Source organism: Lissotriton vulgaris, chromosome 2_1 (genome assembly GCF_964263255.1).
Source record: "Lissotriton vulgaris chromosome 2_1, aLisVul1.2, whole genome shotgun sequence".
Taxonomy (NCBI): domain Eukaryota; kingdom Metazoa; phylum Chordata; class Amphibia; order Caudata; family Salamandridae; genus Lissotriton; species Lissotriton vulgaris.
In genome coordinates, this window is record NC_141687.1 from 821,552,295 (window position 1) to 821,566,534 (window position 14,240).

At 41.1% G+C, this 14,240-nt stretch overlaps 1 protein-coding gene across 1 annotated transcript in view; it reads right to left on the reverse strand.

The window, feature by feature from the left end:
* Positions 1 to 14,240, reverse strand: part of CERKL (CERK like autophagy regulator) — a 593,964-nt gene that overhangs the window by 140,665 nt on the left and 439,059 nt on the right. Inside the window, exon 11 of the mRNA XM_086956224.1 lies at positions 4,427 to 4,523. Within this exon, the coding sequence (XP_086812350.1) occupies positions 4,427 to 4,523 (97 nt within the window). The remainder of the gene's footprint in view (positions 1 to 4,426; positions 4,524 to 14,240) is intronic.

A 14,240-nucleotide genomic window follows, 5' to 3' on the forward strand; every position in this document is an offset into this window, starting at 1 on the left:
GTGGGGCACTGTAGCAATTACCTACATGACCAGCAAGCTGTGAGAGACACACGTTCAGTTTATGGTTTTCAATGCTGGTAGCTTTACACAGCTCTGCAGGTACCTACAATTTCTTATGATTGTAGTGTACTTGTCTTAGCTGGTGACTTCAGAGGCCAGGATCACACAAACTGTTGAAGAGGGAAGCTGGGATAGGTTTTCTGGTATCATGTTGTGCATTGCATATTCTAAATGGGTAGCTTTCCCTCTGATGAGGTCCTTTAGTACGTTTAGTCAAGGAAGCTGGTCATGTGGGGACTCTGCGAACAATTCGCAAGTTGCTCAGCCTTTAGTTGCTCATGATGATTTTTACTCATCAAAAGTAGCTCTCACTACAGAAAAGGTTGGAGACCCCTGCTCCAGACACACTCCAAGGGGGTGGAGACAGCATTGTGTGAGGCCAGGCACATCCCTAGTCAGGATTTAGGTGACAACTCCTCCCACCACTCTAGCTCAAGAAGGCACACCAGCCTGGTGATGGGCAATCAGGATATGGAGGGCACACCTCAACTCCCTCTGTGTGACTGTCTAGAGTGAATGCACAAACAGATGCCCGTCAGTCTAAACCAGACATTGATTCCACAGGCAGGTAGCGGCACATGAAGATTAGACAAGAAAATGCCCACTTTCTAAAAGTGGCATTTTCAAACACACAATTTAAAAACCATCTTTACTAAAAGATGTGTTTTAAAATTCTGAGCTCAGAGAGCCCAAACTCCAAATCTCTAGCGGTTCCCAATTAAAAGCTACGCTTGTAAAATGTTACAAGGAAACTCCAATGATAGCCTATGGGGGAGCTAATCCTTACAATAGAGAGCATGTGCACTTTAGAACTGATTAGCAGTGATAAAGTGCCCAGAGTCCTAAAGCCAACACAAACAGGTCAGAAAAATAAGGCAAAAGGCAAAACGTTTAGGGATAACCCTGCAGAAAGGGCCATGTCCAACAACCCCTTCCTCACTTTTGGATCAACGTTATATGATGAAAATGTGCTGATGCCTGCCATCTCTAGCACCCTGCACAATTTAAGCACTAATCCCAAGGCTCTTGAATAATGGATGGGTAGCTGCCATGCAAGTTCTAGCTCCTTTTGACTAGTGGAAGTGGGCACATTGTCACACTCACTGCCTGAGCTGGGCCCATACTGCCTATGCCTAACTTGTCTTTCTTTCCTGCTTGAATCTTTAATTGAGGTCTCTCCTGCAGGAGCCAGGTGTACTCAAAACCGTTAGCTGTCTTTATAAACCCATTCACGTATTGTGAATGGGCATTATTAAAAAGTGCCTAGAGAGGCAGCATTTTTCATACTTTTCTTTAAAGGTGGACTGATGGAGAATAAATAAACCTATATATAATTGTATTTATAGTCGAGTCAGTTTTAATCAGTTTTACTGTCCAGAAGTTCTTTTAAAACATCATTTGACACTCATTTCCTGACATAATTCACAATGTTCATTCATCACTGTGCTTTTAATGGCATCATTTCAAATCTAACTATGTTATGTTTTTTAAAAACAAAAAAATATACTGTGAGTGGAGCCACATCCCATCCACCCAGAGACTCTTTTTTTATGCTGTGGTTAGTATTTTTTCCCTTCCCCCCAAAACATCTACCCCTTGCAATGGGACTGTTCATTTATTGTCAACAGGTTTATGGACATTCTCTCGTGCCAGCTACAAGATCAAGTGCCTTCGTCAGGGCCATGTCCAGAGGTGGCTGAGTGACTTTTCAATAAAATCAGGGGATGCATTATGTGTCCAACTAGTAATCATTCCTATGTGCAACCTGTTGCTTGGGTCTCCAGTTTAGTATCCTTCCTATACCTTGTTTAGGGAGACACATGAGGATTCTTCTAGGAACCCAGCAGGATCCATCACACCTGTCTCTTAGCATACAGTCTAAGTCTATGTGTGTTAAACTTTGTAGGAAATTGGGTTACTGTTTAGGGGAGTGAAACCCTACTCAAGCAGCAACAACAATCCTTGTCAGGATAAAGTCACAAGCCAATTGCAAAAAAACCTGACCTTAACGCTCTAGTAGCTTGCCACAAGCAGTCAGGCTTAAGTTAGAGGCCATGTGTAAAGCATTTATGCAGCACTTCAAACAGTAATAAAGTAAAACACAAAACGAGAAACATCTCACACCAATTTAGAAAATTAAAATGACATTTTAGAAATAATTTGAGATCAAAGTGACAAGAATGCAATCAGTAGTACCTGAAATTTGCAATTGTAAAGGTTTAAGTGAAAATAGAGCCAAAAAGACCAAGTGCCAAATGTGGTTATCTGGTTGCAACGGACAGGGACAATGTTACAAGTTCAGGCTGACCATGATGGAACACAGTCAGGCTAAAGGGAACCAGTTGGGCCAACTGAACTGAACAAACATACCTTAAGTCCTGGTTGTGGCACATTGCGAATTCCAGCGTCGAGGATACATTGTGCAGCGGGGATTCCTAGGCACTGCAGGGCTTGCGATGCAGAGTCCTGCGTCGTCGTCGAGGATGCTATCAATGAGGGGCTTTTGATGTGAAGGCCTGCATTGAGACTGCATCACACAACAGAGGTTCCTGGATGGCTGTGGGGAGCGATGCGAAGTCCTGTGCTGGAGACTAACCCTGCAGCGGTCCTGATACAATGTTTGGTGAAGCCACGCATTGTGCAGCGGCTCCAGTGCATAGTTTCTGCAGCGATGCATCGTGCTGCAGCTTGGATGCATAGGTTCTTCTGTGACTACAGCTGGGGCTGATAAAGCCCCTTCAGGCTTACTTGCAAGGGTCACGAAAGGGGGTGACACCATTTGGGAGGTTATGGCTCACAGCTGGCAGAGTTCAGGAGCTGGCTAGAAGATGGAGGAATCTGTTCTGTCCCTGGGGCTCCTGAAGCCAACCAACTAACCCATGGAGTGACTCTGGTGGTCCTGATTGCAAGAGGCAAGCCCAGTCCTTCACCCAGTTAGTAGGGCAGCATAGGAGGGCAGCAGAGTGGCAGGCCTTGCACGCAAAGCAGCACAACAGTCCTTCTTCTGATTCTTCTTCAGGTCCAGATGTGTACCGAAGAATTGGAGTCTGAGATCCAATATTTATACCTGGTGCCTAAGAAGAAGCTTCTAGAGGTTTCCACTCCCCCAGAGGTGCTTAAAATTTCCTGCCTTCCTCCCCTGGCCCAAGACTGTCTGGGGTCACAATAAACAAGTGTCAAACAATTTGTGAGAGTGCCCAGGCAGTGCCTTTGTGATGTGCAAATTTGGCAGTGACAGCTCCTCCTCCTCGTTAACTTGGAGTGGCCCATCCTGCCAACACCTAGATTCTCTTTGTCTCACTGTCTGGGGGCAATACATAAAGACCAACTGCCAACTACATCAAGTCATGTGACCCAGGATACAGGGAGCAGACACTAAATGGTTAGGACAAGAAAATACCAACTTTCCAAAAGTGGCATTTTCTGAATTATGACTGGAATCCCACTTTATTATTAAAGAGGGCTTTTAATTACAATTCTTTATACACCAAACTCAACTTGTCCAATTGGAAGTTGTCCCTTATTAACTGTAATAAGGTAAGCCAATGTTATCCAATTGGGAGAGATAGGCCTTGCAGAAGTGAACAACGAATTGAAGAGTTTTTCACTACCATGGCATGTAAAACCTAAAAGTACATGTCCAACTTTTTAATTTACCTGCTCCCTGCCCTGTCGGTTGTTGAGGGCCTACCCTAGAGGTGACATATATATTAAAAAGGTAGATTTGGGTACACTTTGCCAGGTTGAAATAACAGTTTAAAACTGCTCACAAAGGCTGTAATTTCTGGCCTGAGACATGTTTAAGAAGCTACTCAAGTGGGTGGCACAATAAGTGCTGCAGTCCTACTAGTGCCATTTAATATACAGGCCCAAGGTACATGTAGCACCACTAACTAACAAGTAAAGGGACTAACAAGTAAAATAAATATGCTAATTGGGTGCAAGCCAATTCTATCATGTTTAAAGGAGAGAGCACAAGCACTTTCGCACTGGTTAGCAATGGTAAAGTGCAGAGTCCTAAGGCCAACAAAAAATGAATTCAGCAAAAAGTGGAGAGTAAAGGCAAATGGTTGGGGATGACCCTTCAGAGAGAGCCAGGTTCAACATACCTTGCAAAATACTGTACTGTACAATCATTATTACAAATAGAAATTCTGATCTGCATTTTTATATACACAGGGTACAACTAATTTAACTAAACTTTACATGCTTTGAGCGAATGTGGGTGAATGCGTTTCATTAATATAGTTGATCTCACTCAAAGACATTAACATTTTTGGCATGAAACAGAGTCCTTTCAGGAGGAAAGTAAAATGAACTTTCAAAGCAAGTTTGTGCTTTTTCATTATTTAAGGATTAACAATACCTGATTCTGAAAGCTGGCATACCGCTTTAGATGTTTTACAAACTCTGCATGGGAAGTATTCTTTACAACAATAAGAGCCATTGTTCCATCATTTAACCTGAAACAGAAGATTTATTTAGAAGATAACATGCAGAGGAAATATCTGGTTAACAACAGAACATTCTTGGTTTTCTTAAAGGTAGAACAGCATCATCTATATAGAGCACATATGAGAACTGCATACATCCAAAAACCAATAACAAAAAGATTTCTTCAATACCTTCAGACCCAGCACTGCCAAAAGCACTGCTTTAAAGATATACTTCACTCAGCCTGTGCAGGGGAGGTAGCCATATATCTACTGAACAAGTGCCTTGAACTAGGTTCATTTCCCGCTGAGCACAGACCTCTCCTTAAAATGAAAAATATCAACCTATCTGACTGAGCAAACTACAGGCCCATATCAAATGGACCATTCCTAAAAACTTTCTTAAGAGCATGACAGAATGAAATAGGGGTGGGCAGAACTCGTGGAGTTTCATTCTGTGGAATTCTACTTTTGTGTACCATTTTAGGACCCTATTGTAATTTTCCCGATTCATGCCCTTATATAGGTATAAATCACTATGTTCTTATATAGGCTTAATAATCATAACCATATTTAGACATAGCTCATGCAGTCCAAATACGGCAGGGCTACTTCCACTAGTTCCGAAAATCTACAACGATTTCTTGGAAAACTTGGCTTCAGCAGCTAGGGACTTCTCCTTGCTCAAGAACTGACTTGTCCAAGAACTCATGGAGTTTTTAAAGAACTGACACTCTTTTATGACGTTATTATGTCCAACTTTACGTCAAACTCTGCAACTTCAAGGTATAAATATGCCCACACTTGCCTTAGCAAACACACAGTGGTTTGGAGCAGTTCGACTATCTACTTGCCCGACGCATCCTGCTACTGCAAGTGCCAAAGGAATCCGACCCTCCAGCAGACGCACTGAGAGATAGACTGTCTTTTCTCCTGCCGAGAAATCCAGCTCCAGTGTTTCCAAGCTACCCTTGCCGGTTGTTGGGAAATCGAGTCGTGAGCCTGACCTTCTTCATTCCAAATCAAGGTACGGAGATGATTAGACCCTAAGAGAAATCTTGGACAGATTCTTGGCAAAATAATACTATATTTATTCTACACCTCACTTACTTCTTCCCTCATACTAAGCTTAGGTTAGGTACATCGGGGTAGGCGTATTTTAGAAGCACCAGTTGAGTACTTTTAGCCTCTGTTATTTATGTATGTATTTATTTATGGTTTAGGAACCATACAATGCTCTTACAGTATTATTTTATTCTACTCTTTCTACTGTGTGCATTATATTTTACAACCAGTTTTACGATTGTAGCAGTTCATTTCTTATGCTTGAGAAAGAAAACTGTTCAATAAATCCTTTTATTGAAAACGCCCATCTATCTACTTTCTCTGCACCTCTGTTGAAATGAAGCATGCACGATTGACTGAGTAAAATATCTATCTATTGTTCCCACGACTCTGAAGATCAGTTTTATCTTGGGGAAACAAATTTGTCATGTTATGCGGTTGTCAGAAACTAATCCCTTCTTGTTTATTTGAGAAAGTTTCTAGTGACCTCTGAGCTAGCTGGCACTCACAATTAAGTCTAATATATTAGATAAAGAACTAGTAGACATAAGTCCTACGTCATATCCATAGGATATATTATTCCAATGCGCAGAGCCTATTGGGAATATAGGAACTACACTACATGTCGCCCAACGTTTGGTAAGGCACTAATTTCACTCTAGATACTAGAGTATTTCAGTCGTGCTTTTCACAGAGACCCCTTTATACCGTAAAAACTCCAAAATATCTGCCATAAACTGAGTAGGACAAAAAATCCTATGTATTAGTTTTGGTTTTGTTCAACGTTGGAGGATACAGTATTTCAAAATATTGTGCACCTTCTTTGTTTCCTTGAAACTTGCTCTGCACAACTTCTTAAACAAAATGTCAGACGATGACAATCCTGGGGGCAGTGGAACTACAGTAAATGCAAACCAACCAGGTTTTGACACTACAGATTTCCGACATGACGATGTGGATGCTTTAAACAGCCCGGAAAATGTGCGGAAAGCCATAGCTATAAAGCTTATAGAAAATGGCCTATCAGCAAGAGGTGGTAGAGTCATATTTGTCATAGAGGCACATGAATATCGGCAGACAGAGGTATTCTATTCATGGATTATCTTTCCACAAGCAAATCCAACAACACGTGTATTGCACTTATACAAGATGGAGGAACCTCCAGCGGAATAAGCTTCTTTTGAGGCCGTTAAAATTCTACTAACTTACCAAGAGCATCAGCTCTGGTTTAAAGGCGCCCTACAACACCAAAATCACATTACCAAGCTCGGTCCATTAGGTAGACCAGGAGCAACATGGCCGGTACTAGCCAGCTATACACCACATCCTGCCATTGAACAAATGACAGGTTCAGAACTGTTAGCTCAGCTAAAACAATTAATAAAAATACATAGACAATTGGTACGATATGTCATGCAGACCTGCCATAAGAACTCCACAGCACACCCCTCATCAGGGGAACACAAACAAAATCACACCACAGACTATACAGTCAGTCATCGGTAAGTTGCCCACAAAAAGGAAACAAATTCCATTCTGGTTAGCCCAGAAAATTACTGAAATAGAGGCAGTATTTCCCGATGGTACACCTCATGAGAAACACAGGATTCTAACAATCTGTTTACCAATAGGGATAGCACCACACGTAGAGGACTGTGACACTTGGGGTACAGTCTTTGCTTCAATCTACACAAAAACACATGGTGTCCCGTCTATTGCGGTAATACCAGACGTCCTGAGACAGATTCAAAATGAATACGGACTAGAACCGGCCTTGAATCTTGGTATGAAATTACTGAAAGATTTCAAACAGGTCTCAGCTATTTTATTAGCTAACATTAAAGGTGAAGCAGCATCCGTGGCAATCCGCCAAAAATTAAAAGAACTTGATATTACTGAGCAACCGTATGAACTTGCCAGAATTATTGAAAAATCCAATGAAGAACTAGGAAGAGATAGTTTGGGAGGGAAACCTGTAAAGCCCGAACTAACAGAAAATCCTGAAAAAGTTTTTATCAAAAATAATCTAACTACTCCTAAAAAGAAATGTGAAAATAGTAGACAGTCACTTCCTAAAGAGAAGCGCTCTTACTTCAGAGGTAGATCTCCTCAAAAGGAGCACTCTGAAAAGAGGTATAACCTCAGAAATAGGGATAATTTGAGAAAACCTGATAGATATCAAGATACTGATACATGTTCCTCTCGAACCTTTCATACTTTTTTTTAAAAATCTTTGTTTATTGGGTTTTGTAGAGCATACAGAGTATATAAGTAAGAAAGACGGTGCAGATACACATTACAGCAGGTTATCGTAGCAAACACAGTGCACAGACAGCATATTATGAGCTATGCAGATGGCGACATCGTACCTTTCATACTTCCTCGCAGAAATCAGTAAGAAGAGGACGATCAGAACACAAGGAAGAACGCGTGAAGTCCAAAGACGATCAACACGTTCCAAAAAATAAGAAAACTCAATTCTCCAAAAAGAAGGTAGCAAGTATTAAAATCAGACATGTCGAGGATCTTGAGGACACAACTCAAGAACGGGGAGTGGGCCCAGACAATGCTGGACAGCGCAGCAGAGGTCACCATAGCTCGCAGGATCGCTGGATCTGAATGAATACATTCAGGTTGAAACTGCCGACACCAGGGTTAGTGTACCCCATAAGTTTTACGAAGTAACACTCCGGATGGAGGGGGACATAACTAGGAAAATAAAAGCACTCTTTTGGGAAAAACTATCAAAGGGTTATCACATCCTCATGGCAGAACAAGACTGGCCACCAGAATTTGTCAGGGAGTGCCCACATGGCAAAGAGATCATTATGCCAGCCTTCTCTAATCATATTCCTATTCATAAAAAATACACCTATGCCAGAAGATGGACTGTGGCCCAGGCTCCAGTATTATATAAAAATCATGTGGGATGAGATGAGGATTCTCCTCACCACAAAATCCAGTTAAAAATTCAACCAACTACTCAAAGGCAGTATCCAGTTAAGCAAGAAGCTAAAAAACAAGTCAGGGAGATCTTAGATCAACTTCAATACCAGGGGGTGATTGAAACATGCACCTCATCAATAAACAATCCTTTGTTTCCTGTCTCCAAACCAGAGGAAACATATTGTCTAGTTTTGGATTACAGACATTTAAACTCTTGTTGAAAAACTTTTGCAGTACAAAATGCACACAGTGCAGCACTGATGAATAACATTGTGCGCAAGAAATACAAAACCACATTAGATATTTAAAACGGTTTCTTCTGTTAAAATATCGCACCAGAAAGCAGGTATTTGACCGCTTTCTCAATAATGGGGACACAGCGTCAATTTTGCCGTCTCCCCCAAGGATTCAAGAATAGTCCAGGGTTATTTTCAGCTAGAGTAACAGAGTTACTACAAATGTATGATGATGAGGCATTATCTTATGTTAATGACATCTATCTTACAGACGATTACTTAGACAGGCACTTGACCAGGGTGAACACCATAATACTTCGATTCGCCTCTGATGGGTGTAAATTCAACTTTAAAAAATCAAGAATTGCCCACCTCAAAGTCCTATTCTTAGGATATGAACTTTCAAGTGAAGGCAAAAGCCTGGCAGCAAACTTTTTAGAAAAATGTGCGCTAGTCCAACCTCCAAAAACTCTGAAAAACTTAGTCAATTCTAGGTTTCCTGAATTTCGGAAGAACTTACATTCTAAATTAAGCAGAAAGGGTTAAACCTCTCTACGAATTAATCAAACCTGATTTCAAACCTACTAATTGGAATAAAAAACACACAGAAATTTTGCGTTCAGTACAAACAGACATGTTAGCAACAACACATTTACAGACACCCGCAAATGAACGCAACCTTGCAATCCGAATCATCCCAGGGAGAAGCGGATTCACATACCTAACCTTTAATGAAGGTGAAAAGGTACGAATAGCTTACAAATCACACTTGTACACACAAACTGAAATAAAATCTACTTCAACAGAAAAAATTCTGACAGCGGTTCAAACTGCAGTGGCAAGAGAAAGAACACTCGCGCATGAGGTAACGCATAAAAATCGTTACTCTTGTACCTGCCCTAGAGGCAGTGACAAAGGCAAGCATTCCGAATGCAAAAGCTTTACATCCAAGATGGATACAATGGGTTAATTCTCTTGCTGCAACAGACGTTGAATACGTTTTCGATCCTTACTTGAAGACACAAGAATTTCTCCAATACGAACAAGAATGTCCTCTGCCCACTGAAATTCTGCCTCTAGAACATTACGGCTGTATAATATATACAGACGGATCAGCACAGCCCGCAATTGGGGGGAAACAAGCTTATAGTGCAGTGTGCGAGATTGTTAAAGGTCGCTGGCGCGATGGTAAATTCAGACCTATGGTCACAAAAACTCAATCTCTCGGAGACTGTACAGCTCAGTGAGCTGAACTCCAAGCTGACAAGATGGCGCTTGAAAATACCGATCGCGAATTCCCCACACTCATAGTGTGCGATTCGTATTACTGCGTCCAGTCTTACAATGAATATCTGCAGAACTGGGTTCAAAATGGATTTAAAGACGCAAAAGGTGGCACAATCAAGCATAAAATTCTTTGGGAACAAGTAGTTCTATCACAGAAAGAACTACAAAAGACTCACGTGATCCATACACTGAGTCATCAGCGTGATGGCGTTCACGTTGAAGGGAATTCATTGGCTGATGAAGCCACGAAGGCAGCTGTGCAAATGGCTTCCATAGCTTCAATCACTTGTTCAAAAACTAAAATAGACAGCAAAATAATGCAAGCTGTCAATGCTTCAATAAAAGACAGTGGTAAAACATTACCAAAAGGCTTTCCACTCAAGTACTCATATATAACTGATGCGAATAATGTTCCATTTGCTCGAATCCCTGGAGTGGGGGATAGAGTAATCCCAAACATGGAACATAGATTAGGACTAATTTTAGCAGCACATGAAGGGCTTGCCTCTGCACACGCAGGTGTTGCTGCCACAGTTTCATTATTAAAACAGCGATACTGGTGGCCGCGCATGAGGAAGCAGTGTGAAAGCTGCCAGAAAATTAAAGTTTCAACAGTGAAACGCCCGGCGCAGACGCCCCTTCTAATTTCAGATAAACCATTAGAGTGTGTTTACCTGGATCACTGCGGTCCCTTATAGAGGGATGGCAACTATAAATATATCATGGTCGCAGTGTATTCCTGCTCAAGATTCATTTGGATGTGGTCTCAGCGCTCGGCTGACGCCCAAACTGTTATAAAAGATTTGTGAGTCTTTATCGGCACATACGCAATCGGCACGCTACATTCTGACCAGTGTCCTGCGTTTAGCTCTAAAGCTTACAAGGAGGCCATGGCCAATTTGGGTGTTGCATTGAGATTTTTGAGTCCATTCCGTCCTGAGGGAAATTTGGTTGTGGAGAGAAAAAACCGTGACATAAAGAAATCTATACCAGCTAGGGTATTAGGTTTGAGTGATGGGTGGGTCAAACATCTAATAAGTTTCCAACATAGTCTTAATAACCTGCCAAGAAATTCTCTGGGTGGAATCCCTCCATATGAAATCATTTTTGGTACTAGAATGTTGGTTGAAGACCTCGAATGTCATACTTCAGTGGTGGTACAAAACCCTTTGATATCAAAGATCGTTTGGCTGTTTTACAGGACTTAAATGAAACAAGAAGAAGTCTAAGCAACACCAGCGAAAAGCCAACAACCACTAAGGAAAAACCACCTGTCCCAGCAAGATCTGTCTGGATTCCAAAGATTGGGGATCTGGTCAGAGAAGAAATAGTGGACAAGAAGGAATTTGGGCCTTCTTACAAAAAAACGGTTCCTGAACTAGCCGTCCACGGATCAAGACTAGTGTTGCTGCCGCCCCTTGCTGGAAGAAAAGAGAACCGGTCTGTATCAATTGACCTGGTAAAACCACACCATGTGGCTGATAATAAGTAGTAGGCCCAGTGGACTCCCAAGATGTAGCAGACAACCAAATCTTGCTACTATCCAAGAGGTTCAAACTGAAAGACTCATCACCTTTGAAGAATCTGCAGTGAGAAAAGAAGGACTATGCAACAAAGCCATGGAACTTGTGCCACTTTAAACCCAAATAACAGTTCAAGAAACTCCTGTCTACAATGATGTAGCATCTGACTGTACGAATATGTCAAGGGAACAAGCAGCACCAGCGATTTCAAATAATCCGGATGCAATACCAACAATTGACAGAACTGCCTCTGGCTATTTAATCAAATTCGATAACTTTTCTGAGGATCCCAGTGAACCTGAAACAACGCCAGCAAATAAAACTTTCAAGGAAGAATTAACAGTACTTTGTCACCAGCTTGCAAATACATATCTGGTTTCACCATGGGTTGAATTTTGGATTGTGTTTTTACTTTTTCTCCTATTATGGCTGATTCTCATTGTAAGTTTGGGAAAGCTGATAGATGGAAAATACAGTAAAATGGCCACAGTAAGTAAGAACATCAACTTGCTCCTGAAGCCACACAAATCATCTCATCGTGAACAACGAGACCGGTCATTAGTGAACATCACAGCGGATCCTCTACCTGGTGCAATAGCATGGGATATAACTGATTATGACATTTATGGCCCCGTCGAGCTGCCGAAAATTCCACACCAATTTAAGGTTTCCTTAAGTGATTTCGTTTCACCCAGCACATTTTCTGATGATTGGGACTTTGAAACTGTTAATAACATGATGGCAGACTTAGAAATGTCAGCAACATTTACAAATCATGATTACTTAGAAGGTTCCTCAGATTATGAACAAATGTATTGTTTTAATCATTTGGTCACCATTATTTGCACCAATCTGCAAACCCTAGAAATGTTTTAAGTTATAATCAATGGGAACATTGTCCGACGCCACCGAAGGGTAGCTCTAAAACATTCTATAGAAAATGTCATACTTTTCAGGGTTCAATATCACAAATCCAGAAACATTTTACTTTAGAAATGTTAATAAGACAGGCATGAAAAGTATGTTGACTAATACTAAACAGATCTATTCTGCTGCCTTTTATGCTCAGTTGCCCACATTGGGGTTTAACTTTTGGAAAGACAACATTGAGACAAAAACTGTCTGGGGCACAAAGGACTGGCAGGTACAAGGTCTAGAAGCATTATTCAGAGCCTGCATCATCCCAGAACAAATGATGTTTTTAAATGATACTGTTCAACAGACATCTTTTATTGGCCTTGCTAAGATAAAAGATTTAAACAAACCGTTTATACCTAAACCCACACCGCATAGTAATAGAACTACAGATGAGGAGGTAGACGTAAACTATATTTTACAACAGAACAGAACTAATCCTGATTGGAAAAAATGGTTAATTTGGCCCACAGACATGAATATCAGTCAAAATAGTTTCCTGAACAAGACACAGGGATTTACAGAAACTAGGCCAGATCCAAGATATGTCCAGAGACAACATCCAGGGATAATAACAACTTACAGTGTAGGAAAACTATGCATTGAGTGGCTGCAGAAATCCACACTTCCAGAAATATAACAAAACTTATCTTTGCTTAAAAATGGCATTAACTTATGAGACTTCTTACTTGGAACTCGTAATCCACGTCATAAACGTTTCATATACGCCGGTATATACGCTGCTTATAATGAAGCATGGAAAGTCAGGCAAATGGAAACAGCAGAAAGAATACGAGAAATTGATCGTAATAATTTAGAGAAAGCACTCTCTGTAGTTGACAATGGGTTAACAACTCTGTCGTCCAGAATGTATTCTTTGGACAGCATTGAATCCTCTGCCATAGACATAATGGAACAGGACTTGCTAATGTTACAGCATGGCCAGTCTCAATTACGTTCTATAATGCTGTTAGGCTGGACGTTACAAAACCTTTGTTCTGGCTATGTGCCTTGGCGTCTAATCAACACTATGTCATTGTTTACTGTATTGAACCTTACAGATAAACAAATCTCTTTGAAACAGAGGGGAGCAGACTATACGGTGCTGAGCATAGAAAAACTTGAGAGATTACCATTGACCGTTTCTGAGAAACCATCAGTTGAATGGATAATACAAGGCACCATCACGATACTAGTGACAATTTTCCAGTTTCAGTATTGCTTAAAACACATACCAGCGGGCCTGTATGAACGGTTGGGTAAAGAATACATTAAGTCGATGTGGGATTTACCATACATACACAAATGTTGGAGTGGGGGAAAGGAGGTATTTCTTAGTGGTAAAAATTGTAAAAAGTCAGTAAGCGGTACACTGTTGTGTCAAGGTATTAATTTACACGGAGCCTGCAAGGGTTCTTCCAATAACCTTTCTTGCCACCTGCAGGGTTCGCCCACAGCGGTGATAGATCCAATTTTAAGGCAGCTTTCCAATGTTAGCTACATTATGTTAAATGATCACAGCTGTTGCGGAATGATGCCAGTAATAGCCTATCTCCTTAGCGTGTCAGCCAGGGTCACTTGTTGTATGCAAATATTGTTTCATAAAACTAAGACAGACGGGGAGTCGCCGCTATGGCCTTCACTGAACATCTCTTCTATACGAATTGATACTTTAAGCAGAATGAAAGCCATTTTTTTTACAAAAAACTGTGCCACTGACCTCATCCAGAGAGACGTATGATTTGCAAGTTGCAAGGACTTCTGCAGAGATACAT